This window comes from Callospermophilus lateralis, chromosome 15 (assembly GCF_048772815.1).
Source record: "Callospermophilus lateralis isolate mCalLat2 chromosome 15, mCalLat2.hap1, whole genome shotgun sequence".
In the NCBI taxonomy this organism is placed as follows: Eukaryota; Metazoa; Chordata; class Mammalia; order Rodentia; family Sciuridae; genus Callospermophilus; species Callospermophilus lateralis.
In genome coordinates this window covers 92202874-92229111 of record NC_135319.1, presented here as the reverse complement: position 1 = coordinate 92229111, position 26238 = coordinate 92202874, and the positions used below count along the sequence as shown (strand labels likewise).

The 26238-nt window shown below is 55.9% G+C and overlaps 1 protein-coding gene across 1 annotated transcript in view; it reads left to right on the top strand.

The window, feature by feature from the left end:
- Tcerg1l (transcription elongation regulator 1 like) overlaps positions 1-26238 on the top strand; it is a 168535-nt gene that overhangs the window by 129597 nt on the left and 12700 nt on the right. Inside the window, exons 8-9 of the mRNA XM_077105456.1 lie at positions 6238-6307; positions 20768-20903. Coding sequence (XP_076961571.1) covers positions 6238-6307; positions 20768-20903 — 206 coding nt within the window. The remainder of the gene's footprint in view (positions 1-6237; positions 6308-20767; positions 20904-26238) is intronic.

The following is a 26238-nucleotide window of genomic DNA, read 5'->3' as shown; positions in this document are numbered from 1 at the left end:
GTGGGAGTCCCCGGGCCTGGGCAGGCCGTGCTCCTAGGCTCTGGGAAGGATCCCCACCCCACTCTTCCTGCTTCCAGAGGCACCTGGTTCCCCTGCCACACGGTGCCCTCCTCCAGCTTCAGCTTAGCACCCTGGCATCTCAAGTCTGACTTGCATCCTCTCCTACTCTCCCACGGGTTCACCTGGGTGGTGGGGAGGGTCTCCCATCCTAAGGCGAGCTGGAGCAAACTGGACTGCCCCTACCAACACTGGACAGATCAGGTTCCAGGTCGGGACGCCCACGTTCTGGGAGGCACTATTCTGGGCCCCACGGTCTTCATGCCCATTGTGAAGAAGACAGAATTGAAGAACAGGGATTAATCAAGTTGCCAAGGTCACGCTGCTATCCCTGTGAACTGGGCTTTTCACCCCAAATCGGTCTGAGAAGGAGGCCTGGCCAGGCCTGCTGTGGGCTGCCCTGTGGTCCCTCCCCTCCTCCCCTGCCTGAGGTACAGTCAGGAGGCTCCTGAGCTTCGACTGTTCTGCCAACATTTCAGTTGTTGATATTCAGGACGAATGTGATTCATGATGACGTTTATTCCACCAAGCAGGGTATGAAATTGGCCTGTGGGTAAACACAGCTGCGGTTAGTGAATGGTCATTTGTCCAAGTATTAATTGGTCCAGACAGCATGTACTGGGTCTCCACATCACAATGGGACCAGGTGGCCCTGGTACTCAGCAGGACCCAGAGCCACCAAGATACACACGTTGGAGCTTTCATAAGCCGAGGTGCTTCCTTGAGTCCAGGGGCTCAGGTGCGTGTGGGAGGTGCTCCCCACACACAGCAGGATCGCCCCTCTCTGAGGGAGGGGCCCTTCGAGAGGGAGCTGCAGTCAGTACGGTCACCTCCTGCCACCCAGGGTCAGGCCTGCTCTTGGCACAGTGAGCGCCCTATTTACCAAGTTGCATTTCAGTGGCCACATTAGTCAGCCTCTCTATGTGACATGCCAGATGAATGGCAAGGGGCAGGTGGTCCCTTGGGAGGCTCCCCGTTGACAGAGGCAGGAAGCCGAGGGTGGTGCTCTTGTTCAGCACCTGTGGGATCCTCCAGGTAGCTCCTGTTAGGGAAGGGACCAGCCTGGGTGCTGGGCTCTGCTGGGCCTTAGCTTCACTCCTGTCACGAGCCTCTCAGCTGTTTGGCCTCCACAAGGGAGGCTGACGGACAGGGCAGGGGCTGAACCAGGCTCTAGCACTGCACTTTCTTACCTCCTGGAGGCCTCCTCACCCTCTGTGCCTTGGGCCCCTGTCACACGGGAGGGCTGGAGCAGCACTTTCCAGAGTAGTGCCCTGCACTTAATGCCCAGGAGCAAAGGAAGGAAGTGGGGAGTGGGGACACAGTTCCCTCCTAAGTCTTAGGGACTCTGGTGACCTGCCCTGGGTCCAGCACAGGCCTCCCGCTAGGAGCATTTGTGGGCAGGAAGCCACGTGCCCTGGGGGCGGGAAGAGGTCAGGGTGGTGGGTGGCGGAGCACAGTGCGCACTCAAACTCTGGCCCAGCGTCCTCCTTGGAGCAAGGCACCCACACAAGACCCCAGAAGATGGGGTGCAGGAAAGAAGTCTGTTGCAGCCCCCGAGGCCAGAGGGAAAAGGCCGTGGGCTGAGAGGAGGGTGCCCAGGGCCTGGGAAGCTCTGGGATGCCTGTGGCGCTGGACCGAGAGCACATTGCTGCCTCCCCGTCCCAGGGCTGTCTGTGTGCATTGCCCACCACGGTTCTCAACCAAACGCAGCGCCTCCTCCCTGCGCTTCAGCTGGGGACCCCAGTCTACCCAGACAGAATGTCCCTGGAGCCACCGTGCCGGCAGCTGCAGCCATCAGCCAGGTCAGCAGGCTCTTCTTTGCCTAAATTGAACTCTTGGCATTGGTCTTGACTGCACCCCAGAAGAACGCAGAAGCCACTTCAGTGTCTGTCGGTGTCTGGCTGGACCTGCAGGTGCAGCCCCTCTGCCGTTGGGTGGGCCTGATCTGCTCCTTCACCCAGGGCCTTGGTCCTGCTGCAGCCCCCACCTGCCCACTTGTCCTGCCTGCTGGGTGGGGAGACTGCTGATGGACATGAGGTCAGACCCGCCACCTGCTGGCAGGCCCATTGCCCAGGCTTGCCCTGCGGGTGCTCTCTGTCGTCGACAGGGAGAGCCGCTTCATCTGGCCTTCTGTGTGCTGGAAGCAGTCACTCCTCTGCACCCCTGAAGGAGCCCAGGTGCCCCTCACAGGGATAAGACTACACCATTCATCACCCTTTTTTTCTCATTTATATTTGCAAAACTTCAACAGAAGAAGATGGCCTGCGAGTGGCTGACCAGTCCACTGAGGGGCTCATGGATTTCAGACCAGGTGCAGAGAGCCATCGGCGGCAGAGCCCAGCTCTGAGGGAGCAGAGCCAGTGGCCTGGCCTGCGCCTGGCGAGCACTGAGTCTCTGCCACAGGCAGATTCACAGGTGGGACTCTGGTCCAGCCAGCCTCCCACTGAGCCAGCACCCTGTGGGCTCATGGGGCTGTGTGCAGGCCCAGGTGGTACTCGGTGCCACTGCAGCAATGCCACACCAGGGTCAATGGCTTTCCACATCCAGATGGAAGCTCAGAGCCACTTCGTCCACAGGCTCCCCAGCTTCTCTGTTTACAGACTCCCCGTAAAAGACGCTGGACCCCACTCCAGCAGGCCCTCTCAGCAGTGCTCAGCCACCCAGGGACTGCCCCGGGTCGGCAGGGGATGGGGAGAAGGCCTGATGCCTTGTTCCTCTGAGTGACCTTAGGCTGCTCTGGTTGAAGTCACTTGGCCATAGTCTCTCCCTGCTGATCTTTGCAGTCAGCCCCAGAGCTCCCAGGAGTTCATATCTGCAGCCAGCTCGCTCCAGGGTGCACCTCTGCTGGGGGACAGCTGCTTCCTGAAGCCAAGGCAGGGACACTGAAGTGGGCTGTGAGCACGCCTGGCAGGCCCGTGTGGGTGCTGGGCAGCGTTGCCACCTCATGGAACACCCACCCTGAAGGGAGGGACCGGAAGTTTCTGTCCAATGCCTGGGTGAGAGTGCTGCGCTCCAGGCAGGTGGTGCTAGGACAGACTCCCTCGTCCTCACCACGTGGCAGTCACCTGGTCCCTGGGGTTAGGGTTAGGATTAGAGGCCTCACCCACAACTCATCTCCTGAGACTTAAGTCAGTTTTAGCAGGGACTCCTCCCCCCTTAAGGCCAGACATGACGGTGTCCACACTTCCCCTCCCAGGGAAGACCCTGGGCTCACAGGCTGGGGACTTCTCCACCAACCTCATTCCATGAACTCGGTGACTTAGAAGCACACGCACATATACTCACGTTTTGTAAGTGCATCTGTTGTGTGATTGGGCCTTACTGGAGTTGCCGCATCAAAAGGTACATGCATCTTACACGCCTGTGACAAGTAGCAGCACATCTTCCTTCGAAGGGACCGATCTGTTCCCACTCCCACGAACTCGTTCTGTGTCAGCGCCGTCAGTCATCAAAACTTAATTCCAAAAGGCATTCTTTGTTTCAATTGGCATTTCTTTAATTTTGAGCAAAATGGAATCGTTTTTCGCAGGTTTGGGGCCCCTGTCTGTTCTGTCTTCCTGGGAAGCGCTTCAGCTCTCGTCTTCCTTATTGAGTTAGGTGGGCTCTTGTAAATCAAGGTGTCAGTGGGCTTCGGCTGGAATAGCCTTCTAATATTTGTCCTTGTCTTTTGATTTCCTTTTGCCATGAGATGAGCCATTCCTGTGTTTTTATTATTATGGTAAAATACTCCCAACATGAATCTCGCCGTTTAGCCAGTTTTAAGTGTCTACTTCAGTGGCATCAAGTATGTCCACGATGTGGTCTGTCATCACATGGTGACGGACCAGAGTCTCCCGAGGACTGGGCGTGAGCTCCCTGTGCCCCAGTCCTCTGGGCCCTGGAAGCCCTGTGTCTGGGACCCACTGATGTTTTCTTGGTGCGTCTTCCTCGCTGTACTGACGGGGTCTTTTGAGAAGTGACTTTTTCATTTTGGTCAAGTCCAGTGCATCGGTGTCTTGTTGGCTGCTATGGTGTCACATTTAGGAAGTCGTCTGCCCAGGGTGGGGCAGCTTTCCCCTTTTCTTGTAGGAGTCGTGAACTCTCAGCCCCTTGTTCTGTTTCTGAACTATCCCAAGTTGGCTTCTGAGCGTGGGCTTCCTCTGGGGGGTCTCTGTTAAACCCCCTCAGGCCCTGGCTGATTTGGCTGGTCGCGGGCTCCCACCCTCGTCTGTACTGTTCAGAGGACCTTGTTCTCATGGCCTGGTCACAGCTCTTCCTGTCCCTACCTGTGGTCATCAGGGCAGCCACCCCCTCTGCTCTCTTCACTGTGCTTGTGGTGGTCAGCTCTGAGTGGTGACTCCAGGCAGCCCTCCAGCTCGGTGGCAGGTGCAGAGGCTACCTGAGAGCGCCTCTCAGCTGTCGCCCATTGGTCTTCTGCTTTTAAATTTAGACAAGTTGCAGATATTTTCCTTTATGGTTTCTGAATTGTGTGTTCAGAGGCAAAGAAGCCCCCACTGGTGCTGAGATCATTCAGTCTAAACCCTGACTGGCAGTACGCACAGTCCTCTTCATAACAGCAGTGTGAGTGTGCGGCTCCGTTCTTCACATTTTAAGGGATTTTTGTGTTCCCCATCTGCCTTCCCTGGAGCACAATCCGGCTTAGGATTATCGAGTCACGTGGGCCCTTATAAACCAAGGTGTCAGTGGGCTTTGAATCCCTCCCACGGTTGACCTTTTCATTCCCCTTCATCTCCCACCTCATCTGCCTGGAAGATGAATGGATAAGCCCCCTCCCCCAAAAATCTGATCGTTCTTCAGAATCGAGCCAGGATTTCATACCTCTGGCCACCCAGGCAGGAGGCAGGCCTGGGGAAAGGTCTACACAGCATGAAGTGCGGACATGGCCGGGGGAGTGTCAGATCACACTGCTCCAGGTGAGAGGGACAGAGAGCCACCAAGAGCCTGGGAAGCCCCTGTGGGCTCACTGGGGCCCGAGCGCCGTGCTCACCTGCTGCCCTATGAGAAGCCTGGGTCCTGAGCCAGCTGCATTTGGAAGGACCACCCTCCCCGTGCTGTGTCCCGCTCCTAGTGGAGACGCCACACCAAGCAACGTACAACTGCTGGCCTTGCTGGAGGAGGAGGGGTGGCTGGCCTACAGCCAGTTTTTGCTTGGGAAGCAGTTGGGGTCCCCTGGGAGGGTGACCATGTGGCTGTGTGCATGGCAGGAAGGAGGGGGTGTGGGCAGGCTGTTGGTGAAACGAGGTCACTTGAAGGGTAAGCAGCCAGGGCTCAGGTAGGCCGTGAGCCTCCAGAACCCGACCCTCCCTCTCACCCACAGCCCAGTACACCCCACAGCAGAGCTCTGATAAGATGGGCTGAGCCTAGAATGGGTCACTGTTGAGAGCCACAGGCGATGGGATGGCGCCCAGCATGTTGCCAGTACTTTTGAGTTCTCGCGGAGTTCCCGTTGAGTTCCAGTTGAGCTCTCGCGGGGATTCCTGGAGAGTTCGCGTTGGTTGGTGAAGTTCCGGTGGAGGAAGTTCCGGTTGGTTTGTGGTGTGTCCCAGAGAAAGCCCTGTGGGTGGCGATCGAGGGGGTTCGGAAATACAGTTTGTTCCTGCTTGAGTGGCTCGTGATTTGTGCCCAGCCAGACTGCAGCAGGTCACCAGTAGGATTTGGTGGGAAGTGAATGGTCGGGTTGACAGAGAAAACGCACAGGCTCAGGCAGTACAGAGTCACCCCTCCCAAGGGTGCACTCATGTGAGCTTCCCTGGAAGGAGGTCGAAGCTCTGGGGCACCACGAGGCAGCTGCTGAGCGTCCTCCTCTTCATTAGCCAGTGGACAGGGAGGTGGCTGGGCTGGCAGTTCCCTTACCACCTGGACGGGAGACAGAGGAGTGGGAGGAGGCTCCTCCTGGGGCCGGGCCCAGGGTCCGGTGTTTGCCCACCCTGAACACTCCACCCCCCTGGAAAGTGCAGCAGCCTCTAATGGACACCAGCTCAAAAGAACCTCTCTTCAGGTCGGCAGCATGAGGGCCCTCTTCTGCTGAGACACAGGCATGTGCCCTTGGAGGAGAAGGCTAGCTGCTGGGTTGGAGTCAGCCTCTAAGGGAGGTCTGTTTCCTTGGTTTCCAGACGAGCCTGCTGCTGTGCCGAGCACTGAGTCTGACCCTCCAGCCTCATTCATTTGATTTTCTTTCAGCCGATAGCAGCGATGGATCCAGTTCGGAAGATGGCAGGGAATACCAAAGTGTGAAAACCAAGAGGAATCGGTAGGTGGCAGTGTCCTTTCCTGTGGGGCTTCCCTAATGGGGACTCGGGTGGTGTGCAGAGAGATCTCTTTGACTGCAAATGAAGGATGGCAAGAGAGTTTGGGGTCCGTCCTGGAACCTGCTCTGGGCACCTCACAGAGGCTCTGGCTTCTGAGACACTGTGGACAGTCTTGGTCCATCCCTGTCCTCCCAGGGCCACTTCCAACCCCGCCTGAGCTTCTGGAGTGGAGGGAGTGGTCAGGGTGGGCCAGGCGCTGAGGAGCAGGCGAGGCTCCGGTGGGCATCGTGGAATGACACTCCAGCCCCGTGCCTGACCGGCTGAGTGACTCTGGGCGGTTGATCCAGCCTGGTCCCAGGGGCCTCTTCTGTTAGATGGGACTGCAGGGTTGAGAAATGCCTGTGGCACTCGGTGACGGGATCCATCCCAGCTGGCCCATTGCCCATCGCCGTAGGACCGGCCTTTCCTCCCAGCAGGGCGTGGCTCTTCCTTGGTCCCTCCTGCAGGCAGCTGGTCAGCCTTTCTTCCTACACTGAGCTCCACATAGAAGGCGGAGTTGGGGAGCAGGTGTCTAAGCTCCCCAGTGTGGCCCACAGAGGGAGGCGGCTGTGGCCTGCACACCGTCCTGGCCGAGGAGGCGGAGTGACTCCAGAAGGCGCGCCCTCACAGGCTGCTTCCTGGGCTTGGTCATCCGTGGCCCTGGAGCCTGGGTCTCCTGCAGTGGGCGCGTCCACACGAGCACTGTCCCTCTACCCAGCCCCCTTCATGAGAACCACCACCCTGGCCGGCAGCAGGGATCCTAGGGCAGGGGCCGAGTGTGGCGCTGTGGTGCTTCCTTCTCTGAGAAATGTGCTGTGACCGACACTTGTCCTAGCCCAGCAAGCAGGAGATGCTCTCAGACCGTGCCTTTCCCACCTCCCGGCCCTTCCTCCTGGGATGTCCTAGTACAGGATGAAGGCACTGATGTGACCAAGTGCCACTGTTCTGGCAAGTGGGGGTTCAGGGTGCACTCAAGGGTACCCCAGGTTAGACAGGAACAAGACCTGCATTCTATGATAAGCAGACACCACAGAACTTTCTAGAACAAAGAAGGGCAGGATAAGCACAGTCCTCCCCAACTCAAGGAGGGGTCTGGCAGGAGGTGGGAACCTCCTCTTCTCCCTGGTCACCTGCTGCCTCACCTACAGCACCCTGGAGCCAGCGACTGCGGTTGGAGGATACCAGGGCAGCCATGCAGCAGAAACCAGTTCCATGTGGCCCCAGGGTGGGCCTTCTGCCCACCTCAGGGCCTATTTTCCTGCTGCCCCAAATCTCCTTAGAAGGCTGCTTCTAGGGGTAAAGTTGGGTGGCCACCAGTGGTAGACACTTGGGGTCTCTGATGATGGCAAAGGTCCAGGAAGGGGGGGGGTTGCCTCTTGGCCCCAGGGCCACACCGTGGACATTCGCAAGCCAGCCCTGCTGTCTGTGCACACGCATGCTGAGTTTGAAAGGTGTTGGTTGTGTTTCCTGTTGGGCAATCTGACCTGTCCATCAAGGAACATGCCTGTGGGGTCTACTGAAATCCGTCTGTTTGGCCCTTTTTGTGTAAATAATAGAATTTTCCTCATCAAAAAGCACTTAAAACCCTCCTTCAAGGTGGGACTATTCAGCAGCTATTTTATGATATTTGGGGGAAAAAAGGAGTAAAGCTGAGGAGAGGGCTCTGGAAGTAACCTCTGCCTCCTGGTTTCTTAGGAACCCTGGCACAACCTAGGCATGTTCAGGGCATTCATATGCAAACGAGCAAAGTGGATTGGGCCAGTAATTGAGGCCCAAATGGTACTTTTCCTAAACTTCCCTTGGAGAGAAAAGTGTCACAATGACAAGCTGTCGGCGCCCTGGCCAGGCCATTAGGGAAAGCGGCTTGCTCACTGCTTGGCAGATGTGCTCATGGCAGGGCCACCCCCCTCCCTGCCACCAGAAAGGTGGCTGATTGTTGCTGGTCCCCTTTCTGAGGGTGCCGGGAGGTCCTGGAGGTTCTGATGCGCACATCTTCATAGCTTGTGTCTGCTTCTCGAGTTTATTTTAAGGAGTTGGGATTGTTTTCAAACAGTCGGATTGTCTTAGGGATTCAGCTAAAGTATGTCAAGTGTTTAAAAAACCAGAATGAAAGCATCCACAAACACCCTGGAGAAGTTCCCAGGACGTGCGTGTCTTCTAGCCCCCTCCTGGGGCCAGGGTGCCTCGGGAGCTGGGATTTCTGCTCTGCTGACGGCTTTTCGTAGCACTGGAGAGTTGAATTGCTCTGTTGTGTCCTCAGTTATCATTGGCCCAATGACTTTGAAGTGTTCTTACATTTTCATGGCATTTGGTGTGGGTTTCTTGCACTACAGGAGGCCCAAGGAAATCTCTTGGCTTGGCCTATTGTTTACTGTGGTGGTTTGAGGGGTTTGGGAAGGTCCGTCGCCGGCTTTGGACGTGCATGGCCAGTGGACTTACCATAGCCCGGGTGTCACACTGGAGCTTTCCTGAGGTTGTGCTCAGCTCTGGCTGAAGATCTGAGGGCCTGGGGTGGCATCATGTGCCCCTGGGGCCCATATTCCTAAACTCTCCACATCCCTCTCCATGACCCTACTCTCAGGAAACCAAGTGGCCACAGGACACCTGAAGCTCCTCCTCTGGAAGGATCTGGGACCTAGGGGACTTTCAGGCCACCCTCAAGAGGCAGTTCCCACAAGGACTCCCCACCCTCCTGCCCAGGCATGACCTTGAGATGCCCTCTAAGGAGCTGGGTGACTGTGATGGAGCTCCCTGTGTTCTGCCCTTCACCTGCAGGTGACCTGGGGCAGGGTGGGTCCTTTCAGAGCAAAAGAAGCACATCACATCTCAAGGGCAAATAGAAGAATTTGGTGGCAGCTTTCGATCCTTGTTACGCCAGGCCAAGTCTGGAGACTTGCCACCACCCAGGACGGTCCTGGAGCCCAGCCCACACCTGCACAGTTCACTGTGGGAGGAGACACTCCTGTACAGCCAGAGCCCTGCTGTCGAGGCAGAGGTGAACAGAGGTCAGCCAGTGTGTCCAGCAGGCGGGAGGCCAGCACACCAGGCCTCTGTTCTCATAGTGAGAAGGAGCCCTTCTCCTCCCTGTGCCCTCGATATCTGGAATCCCAGGAAAATCGACTTTTGAGAAAGTGGGAACATTTGAAAATGCGGCATGATGATCCTATGAAGTAAGTGGACTCTAAATGAAGATCGTTATAAACTTATGTCTTTAACTCGTGGCTGGATAACGGCAGGGTTACTTGTATCCCAATCTTTGCACGGGGGGTCTGGTTGAATTCTCTGGGGACCCCCGCAGTAAGATTGGGATACAAGATAGGAGGGTGCACCAGGTCTTCCTGGTCCTTAACGTGCAGGGAGAGGATCATGAAGGCCCACTTACCTCTTAGGTCATCCTCGGTAGTTCAATCAGTTCTGTAAAGAAACCTGTGGTTGTCTACGCGGTATTGAGCCCGGCCACATGTCATCAGGGCATGTTGTATGGGGCCTTCCTTTGATCTGTCTGTGAGAAGACTGAGTGGAAGCAGCCATTTGTCAGGGGGTTCGATGTGTCTTTTTAGGCTGAAATGTGGAAGATATTCCCGGGTGCTTATTTTCTTTGCAAAAAGGACCCTGAACCTTAGCATTTCTGAGAGGGGAGACCCAAAGTCAGCAAGCGGGTCTTAAGCTGGGGACGAGGACTCGGCACACATCTAGCAGACGCTGCAGAAAAGGGCCCAACGTGACGACAAGGGGATGGGTGGCCCACAAGGAAGCAGTGGTCACTTTGGCTATCGTCTGGTGTTAATTAAGGGAGAGTTCACTGGGAACCTGGAGCCATATGCTTCCTCTCCCGCCCACCTCTCAGCCTCAACCACTGGAAAGGCAGGTGCTGTCCACCTGTCCCCCAAACTACCTTAAACAAATCGCAGCTATCATGTGAGTACCACTTGTAAATATTTTAGGATAATGACTGAAATATAAGGATTAAAAAACGTAAGTGTGGTAAAAACCAGTGATTCTCAACATTCTCAGATGTGCCCCTTGCTCCCGTTTCCTGGATGGCTTCCTTTCTCTGCATTTTGTATCTCAAGCCAGTTTCCACCCCAGGTCCGTGGCCGCACTCTCCCGAGACGAGCCCCTCCCCTCCATCCACGCGTTTCTCCATTTGTTCTGTAACAAGTGGTTTCTTCTCCTGTGGAGTTTTTCCAGCTTGGAGCTTATCGTTGTCCCCGTCTCTGGTTTGCTCACCGTGTTCTTGGGTCCCTGTTTGTCTTTCCTCCCTGGTAAACAAGGCTGGGCTCTTGTTTTGGCGAGAACTCTTGGCAGTGGTGCGGCGTTCCCTCTCCAGCCTGCCGCATCTTGGCCATCTGTCTTTTTGTGTTGTGAGCAGGTGACTTGTCTGATCCATTATTTCCTTAGGGGCTGCTAGCTGGAACCTCTCAGTTCTCCATTTCATTGACGCAGAGGAGCATGAACTCTTCCACAGAGAGAGACTTCTCCCCGCAGACCGTCTGCCTTCCCTGGCTGTGGCTTGAGCAGAAACACGGGGCACATGTTCAACTCTCCCTGTGCCATCGACTTAAGAGCAGGGTACTGGCTCCCGACCCTCCTGGGGCGGCGACCGTCCACAGACTCCACAGGGTGCTGCGTGGCCACGGTAGTCCCCAGCTCTCCCTCACCACCCCTGCGGTCAGCTGTCATCTGCCGTTTTTAAAAGACAGTAACGGACCACTTGCCACTCTTCGTGGTGGTTGGCCAAGGCACAGGAGCAACGTGTTCCTTGTCATAACGTAGCGGGTGTCTCCTGATAGGAGGACAGTTGAGAGGGTGTTGTCCACTGCTCTGCTCCTGGGTGGCCGCTCCTCTCCTGCGGGATTCCAGGCCGCCTGGCTCTTCCCTCCCATGGCGCCACTCTCTGTGCCCCTGGTCACATGTCCCTTCCTGCGTCCTTGTTGCCCTGCTCTTCCTCTCCAGGGGCACCGTGATATTCACTCCCTCTTGCTCCTCTTGCTTCACTTTCATTTCTTATTCGTCCCTTTTGTTCTAATTATTTCCTGGATTTTCTCATACCTTTTTTTTCCTCTCTAATGCTTGTTTGCATCTAATATCTTTTTCTCTCTCAGTTTTTCTGTTCTGTGTATGCTCTTGTTTTATGTCATTTATCATTTGTTTTAAGATTTAGCTCATTCTCAAACAGTTAGATTTCCACCAGACTTCATCACGTCTTTTTGCCTTGAGGCCACTGCCGTGGACACAGCCCTGTGTCCCCTCGTCTCCTTAAGCTCAGAGTGGTTGTGGGTGGTGTTGGACTGCGGTCCTTTGCTAACCCGTGCTGAAGTGAGATGCTGAAGAGGCAGGGGCCTGGTAGGGTGCTCCTGGATTCTTGGCTCTGCACAGCCCCTGGGCCTGGGGCGAGGTGCTGTTTGGAGCTAGGTCCTCTCTGCTGCACAGCCTCACCTGGCCTGGTCATTTCTGTTTAATTCAGGTTGTGCTCACCCCAGTTTCTCTGTAGTGCCAGTTATCACCTGAAGGGAGCGCTCATGGGCCCAGATCCCATGCTTCATCCTCCCTGGGCCCCCTGGCTGCCCTGCAGTTTGGATCCTGGAAGGCACCCCGATGAGCTGCTCAGTGGCCGAGTTCCAAGGGCTACCTGTAACCTGGGGACTCCACCTACCCACGCTGCAGGCTCCCTGTGCTTGGGGCCACAGGAGGTGCCCCTGCCCTCTCCAGCTCCTTGGTGGTTGCCAGCGCCTGCTGGTCCCTGGTGGCCTGTGGTCTGGCTGCACCTGCTCACAGTCCGAGTTCTTGGGGACGCCTCCCTCAGTCCTCAGTTTGTGCAGGTGTCCTCCAAGGGCCTTTTGTCCTGTCCATCTGACAGCGCCATCTGTTTTTGTGTGTGGGTCTGGGGAGATTGGACCCTTCCCTCGGCCTTGGCTTCACTTAGTGTCACAAGTTTTGCTGCTGAGTTTTAGAATTCCTAGAGGCCTGTGTCCTGAGATGTACGTGACTGCGCTAATCTCTTTTCTCTAGGAGTCCCTGAAAAGAGCAGCTGGAGACAGCAGCTCAGGCAGGAAAGTATGCTTGCTGCTGCTGCTGCTGCTGTCGCTGGCTTTGTTTTAAGTGATCAATCAGCTGCTGCCAGCCCTGCCCCAGACTCTCAAGCCAGAGGCAGCTCCCACTCCCGCTGGCCGAGACTCACCCCGGGCTGAGGGCTGTGGTGTTCTGAGCATGCTCTGGAACCCTTGCAGAAGAAGAAGGCTGGTGGCCAGCTCACATCCCTGTGCTGTGGGTGGGTGGCAGGTGACAGGAGATAGCTCCCTGGATCCACCACTGTGTGTTCCCAGGTGAGGAGCTGCAGGGGTCACAGGTGCAAAAATACGTCCCTATGCGGTGCTGGAAGACCTCTCAACTCCTGGGCAAACCCTCCAGATTGGCCAAGCCAAGCCCTGAAGCAAAGCAGACAAGCTCCTGGAAGAGACACGCTGTGAAGCAGGTGCTGGAGCCAGGGCCACTGCCCCAAGAGCACCAGAGCCGACTCTCCTCGTGGCTCAGGGAGCACGGGGCGGGCTCCCTGCTCGCTGGATTCTACCCAGTCTGAAAGGGGCCACCTGCTGTCAGTAGCAGAGCACTGTGCATCATGCCAGGGCACTCTGAGAGCAGGTGAAGTGACAAGAGCCTCCAGAGCCTTTGCTGGCTGGGCCGCAGAGCCCAGGGCAGCAGTGGCTCCTGACCGTGGTGGTGCCCCCATTCTGTGCCCTCTGCCTCGCGTGGCCCGTGGCCCATCTTAGCTCCCATGATTATGTGGGGAACGAGGCAGAGGGAGGAATGAAGATGACCAATGATGCATGGGGAGTCTTCACCCACAAGGGCCTGCCTGACCTGGCAGAGCTGAGAAGGGGTTTGGTGACCACTGAGGGCCACTTGGCAAGTGCTTTCAGTGCCAGAGGACCACCCATATCGAGGTCCAGGGGCTGGGTTCAGGGCAAAGCTACAGTAGGTGGGGAGAGCAGGGGGTGGTGGATGGGCATCAGTCAGTTGAGCCACTGTGAGGCTGAGGCCAGGGGACAAGCACCTGGCACCAGTGGAGGCTCAGCCCAGGCCTACTCCTCTGGACGGCTGGAGTCCTTGCTCCCCGCAGCCTGCACACGGGCAGCCTTGCCTCTGAGTATAGTCAGGGGATGGCCATTCCTGCCGAGTTCAGAGGTCTCTTTGCACCATCCCCTCTTGGGTCCTGTGCCAAGGCCCCACAGTCAGGTCTTGCCCAAGGCCATGATCCAACCTGGGGAGGCATCTGTCCTGGTGCAGTCCTTGGCTGTAGACCCCACCCGAGCAGGACAGTGTGGAAGGGCTGACACTCCTGTGCTCCGCTGCTGCCCAGGGTCCCAGCGTCCCTGACTAGTGTGACAACCTGTTTATAGCTGCCAGACACATGCTTCTGCACCACAGTGTTGAGCCGAGAACCAGAGAACGCAGATCTTTCAGAGTGTGTTGCATCTTAAGATCATTTTTTATAACACATGGTAGGATGTCTGAGGCCCCGTGGCAAAAAGATTCATAGAAACTTTGATTCCTGTAGAATTGTCGTCTAACACCAGATATAACACCAGAGTCACAGGAGGGTGCTGTTTCGATGATGAATTCCCAGACCTATTTGCTGGAAGGCATCCATTAAATCAAATAAAAGATGAGATGTCCCCCAGATGAACAGAGGCCTGGAACCCAGCCTGAGAGGAGCTAGTATGGATGGATGGTCAGAAGCCTCCAGAGACAACGAGGGTGAAGAATCAGCAGCAGCATCTCTGTCATCATCTCCACCAGCAGTATCACCACAATCTCACCACCTCCACCACCAGCGTCACTACCACCATCATCACCATGTTACCATCATCCCCACCACCGCCACAGCAACATCATCAACACCATCATCACCTCCACCACCCCCAGCAGCAGTATCACCACAATCTCACCACCTCCACCACCAGCGTCACTACCACCATCATCACCATGTTATCATCATCCCCACCACCGCAAGAGCAGCAGCATCAACACCATCATCACCTCCACCTCCACCACTGGCCTCATTGTCCTCACCTGCATCAGCACCACCACCCTCACCAGTGCTACTTACAGACCAGCCTCCTGCTACATAAATTAAATGCAATATCTCAGTTCCATGTGTTTGCCAAAAATTGCAAACAAGTATCAGGTGTCCTTATTTCATTTAATTTTTACAAACAAGTCCTAAGTGGTAGGTACTATTATTATTTCAACTTTCTAGATGAAAAGTAACTGGACAGTCAGTGAAATGAGAAGCCTTGTCTAAGATCACAGCATCTCCGTGGGAAGGGCAGGCCTGTGTGGCTGGAGAGCTGGAGTTCTCCATGAGTTCCCTGCAGTCGGCCTCCTCTCCCATCCCTTCAGAGCAGGTCCTTTCTTGTTGTGCCACCATGGGGGGCAGAAGGTGAGGTGCACTCGCCCTCAGGAGACCTGTTAGGGCTTCCAGCCCTGTGTGAGTCCACAGTCTTGCTCTCAGCTCCTGCATGGTGGGAAGCAGTGGGTATCAGAGAAGAGAACTCAGTAGTCACATGTCACTTACCTAAATGTGACAACACTTGGGACCTGGAGCTCAGCGGTGTCTAAAATGTCTCTGTGGAAGTTACAAGAAACAAATAAACCACAAAATCTAATCCAGCAAGCACCTGTCACGGCTTGTTGGGCACCAAAGACAAAGCCTAGAGCTGTTGATGGCCACCAAACAAGCACTTGGTTGCCCTCGGGGATCTGGCCCTGCGTTACAGGAGGTGACACCCTGCTGCAGGAAGGCCGTGTCCTGGGAGCTCAGAGGAAAGAATGGCTCAGCCACTGGAAGGGGGATGCCACCTCCAGGGGAGACAGGCAGGTGGCCAGCTACAAGCTGAGCCAGGGCTTGTGGGTGGACAGGGGCAGGAAGAGCACCTGGGGAGAGAGGTCCTCATGACAAAGGCACAGAGATGCCCAGAGCCAGGGGAGGAGGGAGGAGGGTCTTGTGGATGGGTGAGGATGAGGCCAGGAGGAGCCCGTGGTCCTTCTGCCAGGGCTGTGTCGGGAAAACCCAGACGAGCAGTCACAGGCTGGGTGCTCGTGACCTGGACCACTGGGCACCCTGGCCCTATGACCATGCAAGGGTGCAATACACTGAAGGGAGGCCCCGAGGAGCCGAGGTGACCAGGGGCATGCAGCAGAGCAACTGGGACTGTAGGCAAGTTCCCAAGGAAACCCTGAGGCTGGGTGGCCGCTGGAGTGTGGGGAGGTGACCGTGCCCCCTGGACTGGGCTGGAAGGGTCCCATCCTGTGCCTCACACCCAGAAAACCCAGGGCTCCTAGCTTTTGGCCCAGCACCTCCACCTGGACCACAGAAGACACTCAGTGAGAACCCTGGTGGGCACCCCACTCTCTCGTCCACGAGGAAAGAACTTTTCTAAGTTAAACTGTATCACTCCAAAACCTCTGGGTTGAAGCAGGGGAGGAAGGAATAGCAAAATGAATGACCAGGACACTAATCAGTTGCTGATGGACTTCCACAGCTCACAGTCTGATAACAGGGCCCCAAAATACAGCCTTGTTGCTACCTCAGAAGTCAAAGCACAAACAGGATGGCCAGGCTCTGTCCTGTGCGGCCTTGCCTTGACCTTACAGCATCAGCAGGTCAAAGAAAGAAGTGCAGTGACAGAAAATCGCGTCCCTTGCACCCTGCAGAGGCATCACCTGGGCTGGCACATGCACCGGCTCTCCACGGGGTGCTGTCCTTGCCATGGGCAGCAGCCGTCAGTGCACATCCACCCAAGTAATGGAGGACTTGAAAACGCATCAAGGAGCCTCATCAGGAACCATCACACATTAGGAAACCAGGCCTGAAACATGTCTGAGAGGACGTCGGCAGACCTCAGCTTCAGGGTCTCAGCCGCAAGGAGCCCTGGAGTCCCAAGGTGGGACCTGCTGGAGGTGTCTGTCTTTGGCATTTCCTGCTGAACACTTTTATGAACAAGTTGGAAGAAGATTCGAGAGGCCCGTCTATCATGTTTATCTAAACTGCAAAGGTCGAGAGGCAGAGCTGAGCGCGTGGAGAGCCAAGACGTGGGGACACTTCTACAGGGTGAACTTAACAGGCTCACACTTGGTCAGAGCCGTGGTGCAGCATGGCGCTTCATATCCTATTGTCTTACCATGAATTTTACTGTGAATAAGGTCCAGAGAGTGGCCGTAGTCAGGCCCAGGTTGTCCTGCAAGTGAGCCTCCCCACGAGGCTCAGGAGCCCTGGGACCTGACGGGCCCATGGGGACCTCTGCAGACCTCTCCCAAGATGCAGGGCTCTCTGCACAAGACGGTGGCCTCCCAGCTGTTCTGTTGCAGCCTCAGCCCAAGGCAGACTTTTTCCTCAAGTGCCTCTGGGGCAACTCAAACGCCCTCAATTCCTGCAAAGCCTGTCGAATGGTAGTGCTGGTGGGAATGCCAACCCTTGCACCCAGCCCCTGAACATGGGGACTTCAGCCCTGGCTCTTGGTGGTGGCTATTTGCTATGGCACGCCACGGTTCAGTCCAGGCCCACCAGACTGCACCCCGGGGGCAGGGCACCACTGGTTTGGCCAAACCATCCTTGTGCTCAGCACAGCACAGGTGGATGCCATGCACTTGCAGGGAACGCTGAGTGACAAAAGCTGTTGCTTGGGCCTGCAGGGGTGGCTGGTGGCGCTGTCGTCTCTTTACCAGGTAAACTATTCTGGATACTCTGCAGAAGAATCCAGGGGAAGAGGCCTGGGTGAGGGTTCAGGGGAGATGCCTGTGTCAGTGGGTGTGCACAGGGGGGCTGAGGGACAGAGTCGGGAGGAACAGACCCTCCGTCTGGGTGGAGACCGTCACCATCGTGTCCACACTGAGTGTGGGAAAGAGGACAAGGAACGTGTGGCTCTGGAGCGAGGAACCCCCGGGGTGTGGTGCCCAGATTTGGGGAACACCGGCATGGGTGGGAGGTCAGCCCAGGCCAACCCTGGACCCAGAGCGTTCCCCTAAGCAGGGTGTGATGTCCTCGCCGTCATTCCCGTGCTGCAGTCAGACCACCCCCAGGGTCAGCCAGACCTTGTGGGGCTGTCAGGGCCAGTCCTGTGCTCAGCGCCTCTCACCCTCCGTGACGCTCCGTGACGTCATTCCCGTGCTGCAGTCAGACCACCCCCAGGGTCAGCCAGACCTTGTGGGGCTGTCAGGAGCCAGTCCTGTGCTCAGCGCCTCTCACCCTCCGTGACGCTCCGTGATGTCATTCCCGTGCTGCAGTCAGACCACCCCCAGGGTCAGCCAGACCTTGTGGGGCTGTCAGGGGCCAGTCCTGTGCTCAGCGCCTCTCACCCTCCGTGACGCTCCGTGATGTCATTCCCGTGCTGCAGTCAGACCACCCCCAGGGTCAGCCAGACCTTGTGGGGCTGTCAGGAGCCAGTCCTGTGCTCAGCGCCTCTCACCCTCCGTGACGCTCCGTGACGTCATTCCCGTGCTGCAGTCAGACCACCCCCAGGGTCAGCCAGACCTTGTGGGGCTGTCAGGGGCCAGTCCTGTGCTCAGCGCCTCTCACCCTCCGTGACGCTCCGTGACGTCATTCCCGTGCTGCAGTCAGACCACCCCCAGGGTCAGCCAGACCTTGTGGGGCTGTCAGGGCCAGTCCTGTGCTCAGCGCCTCTCACCCTCCGTGACGCTCCGTGACGTCATTCCCGTGCTGCAGTCAGACCACCCCCAGGGTCAGCCAGACCTTGTGGGGCTGTCAGGAGCCAGTCCTGTGCTCAGCGCCTCTCACCCTCCGTGACGCTCGGGGCCCACCCAGCTTTACTTTCAACAAAAAGTATCAGAAGTTACTTTTGGCTAAATGTACAAAAATCATTCAGTCCCAGGAATATAAAAACTACGTTCAGCTCATCTGCATTTGCCTCTGACCTCTTCTAATGGAGCTGGTGGCTGGGCACTCTGGACGCGTCCCATGGTTCTGCACAGAGTATTTTGTTGAACAAGTGGTAATGTGCGACCATTTTTGCGCTCACAATGCTCCTCTTAATCTTATTTCAAGTTACAACAATATGAGCCTTGTTTCCACTCTTCTATTTTTAACTAATGAAAATTTATTACAAAGAAATCCTAATTATACCCCTTTTGGAGTGTAGTACAATTGCAAATGCTAGAAATTTCTATTTCAAAATTCCAAATCATTGCAGAAGCAGCACAGGATGTAAGTTCTTGTGAGCACTGGGTCTATAAATAAAATCCCTGATGGGCCAGCAACCCTCTGTCTCCCTGTACACTCACTTTGGTTTGACAGGACAATCCAGTAGTCGGTATGACAGCCCCCGTGTGTGGGGACCCCTTGCTGGACAGAGCTGGGCATTCTCAGCAAACACATTCTCTAAGTACCTGGGTCAGTCGGTGCAGGGAAGAAGCACACTTGGCAAGCTGGGCAGCCTGGATCAGCCTGGCCTGACAGCTGAATGACCTGTGTCCCTGTCCTGCACCCCAGGAGGAATGGTGCAGGCTCCACCTGATGTCAATGGCCTGGAGGAGGCCTACCTGGGCCACCTAATCTCACGACGGTGACTGCCCTGTGCATCGCGTGGTGGTTAACGGACATCTCCTTCTAGATGCCAGAGGCGTTCCCCAGCTGTCTGCCGACATGGCCCTGTCTTCCCAGAGCAGATCCCCCACTGACACTGCTGTACGAATGTCAGAGAAAGCCAGAGCCAGGCAGTGAAGTGGTGATGACGCTGCACTCAGGGCTGTCACGATGGGGAGATCCCAGCACAGAACAGGGCTCAGTTCCAAATCAGCAGGAGCAGCAGGAAATTGCAGCCAGGGAGGAGGGTGGAGGTCATGGACAGAAAACTACCAAGAAGACAGGTCAGTGGTGGGCAGGGTCTGGCAAAGCTAACTGCAGGTTATTGCTGAAGGTAGGACAGAGTGTCCATACAGCCCCTGGGGAGGGTCGGTGGGGGGACCCTGAAGGACAGCGGGATCGGATGTTGTCTACTTGCACTCATATTGCACAGTGCACAGCACGTGGATGCCAGATTATGGAGGCCAGATTCCAGGCTACTAGAAAGCACAGGAGCTGAGTGGGGTGTGGTCCAGGAGAGAAGCCTTATCTCCAGCCCAGGATCAGGGAATCCAGGCTGGTGAGGCCTAAGGGACGCGACATTCTGTCTCCCATCCTGAGACCAGGTTTGCCCACTTCCTTGGGACATGCCCAGAGTGCAGGAAGCCCCGAGGTGCCCCTCCCAGTCCCTGCACTTCACCACCCCTGGCCAGCTCCACCCAGTGCAGCGAGGAGGGGCTGCAGAGCGGTGGCCTGTGGCTGGAGCTGACCAGGGAGCCTCCACACCTGCTGCTTCGAACAGTGGCTGTGGGGGGCTGGGCATGGACAGGTGTGCAGCAGGGTCATGCTGCACAGAGGCCCTGCCAGGGTCAGAGTGGCTGCCGTGAGCAGTGCCGGAAGCCAGTGTGGGCCGAGCCTCCGTGGCAGGCCGGTGCAGGCTGCAGCCACGAGGACTGGGATGGCGGCTGGTCAGAAGCTGCTCCCACGCTGGGCCAGGCTGGGGAGGAGGGGAATCCTGGCCTGAAGGGAGCAGTGTCTGCACTTTGCCCACTGTTTTCTCCCACTCAGCAAGGTTTTCTGGAAGGAGCTTGCAGATTCTTCGAGCATAAGGCACGGAGCCCTGCAGAGGTCTGCCAAGGGCCAGTGGCGCTGAGGCAGCACCATACTTGTGCAGGGTCGGTGTCTCCCTTCCTTCCAGGACAAGGAGGTCCCCCCTGTGAGATCCTGGGGGAGCTGTGGTGAGCTCCCTGCCTGGTGAGATAGGCCCCCCCCATGGCAGCCAGCCTCCGGGGCCTTGGCTGCAGCCACCCCTCTCTGCTGGGGACTTTACCAGGGACCTGGTGTTCACTCCCACTCCCTCCTTGTCACTAAGTCACCCTTTTGGTCCACCTCAGGGCAGTGACTTCCGTTCCAGAAACTCTTTCACTCATTTGTCCAATAAAGGGAACCGGTGGTGAGTGGCAGGTCTCCCCTCCCAGTGGTTGAGAGCATCTGTGCAGTGACATGGGCACCTCAGCCTCTATCCTGTGCAGGTGGCCATCACAGGGACCTGAAGTGAGGGTCTCACCCACAGGCGCCCTGTCGGCAGCTCCTGCAGCTCCACTAGCACGCGCCCACCATCCCCGACTGGTGCCCTGGGCCGGGCTTCAGTCTCCATCTCCTGCCCAGTGCAGCCAAGCAGTCTGCAGCCAAAGGCAGAGATCCCCACTCACCTGTTGCCTGCACAGGGCTTTATTGAAAGAGTTTCCAAAGATTCTTTGTTTCGGAGAAGTTTTAAAGCTGCAGTGAAAACCGGCTGGGCCTCCCAGGGCCTGTGTCATTTTTTGCTCTCGTTCCCCTGAAGGACTGAAGGCTGCGAGAGTCCTGGCCCTGAGGAGCCACAGCCAGAGGACAGGGGCACACGGACACCGCCCCCCCAGATTCTGCTGCCCCTGGAGGAGCGCGCGACCCACTTCCGAGACATGCTCCTGGAGAGAGGGGTAAGGACATGCAGGGCGGGTGCGGGCCTCAGCCTGGGAGGCCCCTCGGGGACAGCAGCAGGGACATCACCTTGCAGGTCCATGATGGAGCAGTGGTGGGCACTAGATCATCTGAGAATGCGGGGAAGCTGGCATGGAGAAAGGCCCCTGCTTCTTGTCTTAAAGGAGAAAAGAGGCAGCCATGAGGTGTGGGGTGTCCCCATGTGAAAGCCCCACAGGGAGGCGGAGAGGCCCCATGGAACAGGTCTCCAGGAAGACAGAAGGAGGCTCCTGCCCTTGTGAGGAAAACTGCTGCTATCGCTGGGCCAGGCCCTGGTGCCCCAACCACAGGGATGCCCCCCTGGGGATATCTTACCCACCAGGGACTCCCACGCCTTCGGATTAACAGGACTATTTGTGAATAAAATTAGAATATCCTAATTGCAGCCAATTTCTGAATCTCATTTTGAATGGAGGGGGTAATATCTGAATCTCTTTCCAACAACTTTTAATTTCTTGCTTTGGCTTTTGGGTATAAAATGAGCCAGATACAATATTGTGACCCAGTTGGATTTCCTTAGAAAATGAGGCTGAACACAGAAGGTAGCAGTGGAACCTCCGAGGGAAGATAATTATAATGAGCACTGGAATGGCCTCCTGAATACAAAGCCAATTCCCTCCACGGTCCACCCGCCCCCAGGCTGCTTCCTGGCTGGGCCCTCCGCAGCAGGTGCAGCTGGAGCCTGGTGCAGGGCGCTGGGAAGAGTGAGGGCAGCCCAGTCTGAGCGCCCACCCCACCTGAGACCCAAAGAGCCCAGGCGGCTCCAGCCTTTCCGGATTCAGCAGGAAGGAGCGCCTCCCACCGCTGCCTGGGCCCTCTCCCTGGCATTGTGGATGCCAAGGTGTGCCTCTCCATGCAGCCGTGCCCCTGACGGGAAGGTGCAGGCCTTGGCATCAGGAGCTGGAGAAAGGAGGTGGGCCACAAGAGCCCTTGAATAAAAAACAAAACAAAACCCATGTCGGGTCTGGAAAGGGGGTCCAGGCTGCAGTGTCACACAAATCTGTCTCAGGGTCCCTTCTCCGGGAGGCCCTCCCTAGGCTGCTGATGACTGCCATGCGGGGTCCTGTCCCTGCCCCAGTACCCGTCCCTCTGCCAGGCCATGCTCCTGGAGGGTAGAGGAATCCCAGAGCGTGCTCCAGGATTTCCCGAGGATTTCCCCCTTGTGTGTGGAGGCTGCTCCAGGTGGGGCTGATGTCCCCTTCCCCACCCCTGGACAGGCTCGGCAGTGGTCCCCAACAAGTCCTGGGGAGCTTTTCAGCCTTCCACGAGCGCTGCTGCTTGCTTCACCGCACTCCTGTTCCCGCAGAGCAGCTGAAGCACAGGGTCCCAGAAGCACCCTGTGAACGGGACGCACCCCACCCTCTGCCCAGAGCTGTGGGTCCTGGGCCTGCAGGAGACCGGATGCTCCTGTGAGCCTTCAGGGCTGTGGCTGGCTGTCAGACCCGCCCAGAGCCTCTTGCCCTTATGCCCTCCTTATCTCCCACTTTGGGGACATTGCAGAAGTACCCCTAACCTGTGTTTCTGAGTGGCCCTAGCCAGGCTGGTCCAAGGGCATTACTTGGAAGGAGAAGGGATCTCCCTCCCTAGGACACGTTGGCATCATGAACTGTTGAGAAATAGGAGCAGCACAGTTCACTTCATCTTACTGTCAAGTCTTCCCATCTCTTTAGTTTGGAAACCAGCAAACCCAATTTACCAACAGAGTTTTACACAACCAGGGGCTGAGAGGCTGGAGGGCTGGGTTCACACAGGCTCTGGAGTTTGGCCAAAGGGCCTTGCTGAGGGTTTTCACCAATGACTTCTGCAGTGCATTCTTTTTTCTCTTTCCTCCTTTTTATTTTTTTGGTACCCAGGATTGAACCTAGGAGCACTCAACCACTGAGCACATCCCCAGCCGTTTTTCTGTATTTAATTTAGAGACAGGTTCTCATTGAGTTGCTTAGCGCCTCGCTAAGTTGCTAAGGCTGGCTTTGAACTCACGATCCTCCTGCCTCAGCCTCCTGAGCCACTGGGATTACAGGCCTGCACCATTGTGCCCAGCTGCAGTGCATTTTTGACCTGCATTTTGACCTGAGCAGCTCATTTCAGTCTCTGATTCTAAGGTTCTTAAGTGAAAATAGGCAGGAGGGAAAGGAAGCCAGTGCCGTGCTGTGTTTTCCTGGGAGAGGCAGGAGCTGTGCCCCGTCCTGCAGGGCCCACGCTCACTCAGATAGAAAGACCAGTCCAATTTACAGCCCATGCCATAAAGCACTGCCACCATTTACGATTTGGGACTTTATAAACTATGCCAGCAGATTTCTTAAGTTGCTCCTGCTCATGAGAATTCTAGAGCTGAGCCTTGTAAGAGTTGTAGTTGCTTAAAGAATGAGGCCTAAAAGGTCACTTTTTTCATGGCTAAGTGATTAATAAGACTTTTATTGCCTTTGCTCAATACTTCAGCTCAGAGGCTCCTGCGCTCATGGAATGATGAGGCCAGGCCCCGGGGTTTCTTAGTGGTTAACCAAGGGCAGAGCTGGAGCTATTCCCTGGGCATCCTGGGCAGGGGCTCTGGTTACCTGCCCCTGCCCCGGGTCAATAGTATGTTCTGTTTCTATTTTGGTACAAATTGCAATGGAGCTTTCTCTTAAAACTTGGTCTATAAAGGAGCACATCTGACTGAGCAGCAAGTTTTAATGGCCTGTCCAGGGAATCCAGCAGGACACTTTCCTTGGGAACATTTTCATTTGCAGCATCCTTTGGAAGTAGGCAGTTCCTATGCAGGGGCCAGGAGAGCAAAGGCCCTTAGAGACCCTAGAACCCGACTTGGGTCTCAGAGTGCCCCCAGAGTCCTCTCATGTTCCTCTGTGAGCGACCGTTGGCCAGCGTTCCAGCAGTGGGGTCAGCCTTGGGGACCCTGGATGACCCTGGCCAGCTTGAATGAGAGCCCCTGGGGCTGGGCCCACGTCCTGTCACAGTGAGGAAGGAATTCACAGGCCCACCCTGGCCTGGCCTCGTGGCCTGAAGCCGCCCTGAGATGGCCTTCCAGCACAGGGAGTGGTGCCAGGCTGCTGTAGGCAAGACAGCGGCTCCTTCTCAGGTCCTGGGCTAACAGGGCAGCGGGTACCTTTCCCAGGCAGCAAGAAGGGCAGCCTGGTTCCCAGCTCTGTGCCCCACTGTCAGTCACGCCTGGCCCCTCCCTGCCCCAGGCACATGAGCACACTGCCAGTCAGAGCTGTGGCAGGCACCAGGCCAGGGCACTTGCTCGTCCTCACGGGGAGTGGCTGAGCTGTGCAGAGGAGGCTGTGTGCTCCAGTGCTGGGTGCTCTGTGCCCAAGTCTAGGCTGGAGAAGCTGTTCACACTCCCACGGCAGCTACGACAGCTCCCCTGAGCCTCACAGGCACTTAACACATTGCTAATAAGACGAGACGTTGACGAAGAGAGACTCAGAGTGTGAATGACACCATGCTGCATGCCCTAAATACACAAATGACATTGCACTAGTAAAGTGGTCAATCAAGAAAAGAATATCAAGGAAAAAATCCACCTAAATCCTACCCTTAGAGGTGACTATCACTACCATTGGGGTCTATGTTCTTTCAAAATTTTATTCCTCTAAAAATAGATTTTTAAGGGCTGGAAATACAAGTTGGTGATAGAACTCTGGTCTTGCATGCACTAAGCCCTAGATTCCATCTCTAGCACTGAAAAACTAAATTAAGATGAAAACAGAGTTTGAAAAATCAAAACAAAAGATTTTTACCTTCCAGCGTAACCAATATGGAACTGCAGTTGAGCACAGCTGAGCCAGTGGCTTGTTTAGCCGTCAATGGATTTCACAGGGTTGAACCTAATTCATACTCTATATCACCCTCTTCCCTCTTCATTAGGGTAAACTCTCAGAAAACACTTCTGATGTGCTCATATTACCCCATTCATTGTCAGTTCAAATATCCTGCATTTTAATTTATTAAGTATACTTCCCAATTTTTGTTACTTTAAATAATACTTGGCTGATCATATAGACAAATAGTGGTGTGTGTGTGAGTGTGTGTACGCTCATGCACGTGAGTGGAATGTGTTTCCTCTGGGCTGTAAACATTTGATCTCTGTTACCCAATTGTTTTGAGAAGGTTGTTGAAATTCAGCTTATTCTCCCAGCAGCGATGTTTGAGGTTCCTGCAGAACGTGTTTGGCCACACTGAATACTAAGGGATGTAAATATTTACCATGTGTCCTTTTAAAAATCACACTCTTCTTCCTTCCTTCCTGCTTCCTCTGGGCTTCGGTGGCCTGCGTCCCCTTCTCGATGGACATGGAGCTCCGCTGTCGGCTCAGGCTTTGGGATAGACGCCTCACTCATAGCAGTTGAATCAGCTCTAATGACAGAGCTGCCCCCATGGGCTTGTGACCTGCCCACTGCAGCTTCTAGATAGGATTTTAACTGTCCCTAATGTGAAAGTAATCCTCAAAACCAAATGAAGTGGACTGAGTACATTATGGAATAACAGTGAAATTTCACCTATTAAAATAGGAAAAAAATGCTGAAATTGGTAAAAATTGGCAATTCCTGCTGAAGGCCCCTCTGCCCACGTCTGCATTTACCTGAAGTTCACCTGGGCTCACGGGGCTTTCTGCATGCTGAGCCCTCCAAGGGCACCTGTATCCAAGCAGGGATGGGAGTCCTACGCAGGATGCTGCTTGCTCATCCTGGTCATAGAGATCTCTGTCAGAGTGGGCATGTTCTCTAGTGGGGTCTACTCGGGCCACCTGCTCCTCTATGCAGCACTGCTCTTGGCAGAGCTGAGGCAGTGACCAGGGGCCCACCTTCCAGGACGAGGCAGGGCTTGGCCCCTTGCCCCAAGCCTGGTCCCTTTATCCTGGGGCAGTCACCTTCAATCACTGGGACACTATAGCCAGAAAGAGAAGGCCCAGCAACATGCTCCAGAAAGTGGGGTACAGCGCGCTGGCACTAAAGGCCCTGTTCCCAGTCTGAGTGTGCATGTGGAGTCCAGGGGTGGGCGGAGAGGCTGGACAGTGACAGAGCAGGACGCCCTCCTGCCTCCACCCCCGGGTGCCTGGACCCAGGTGCTCCTGGGCTCAGGCCTGAGGGAGACTGGAGAACCCACTTCTGTGTGGCTGGGTGTCACTTCCACCTGCCCCCAGTGGTCTCGGTGACACTCCAGAACCCCACGCACATTCCAGGAGGAAGGACTGCTGCATCCCTGGCTGAGGGTTATGGCTGATTCCCTGAGAGCCGGGCACAAGAAGGGACAGGAGAGACAAGTGTCAGAAAGGGAAGAAGGCCCCAGCCATTG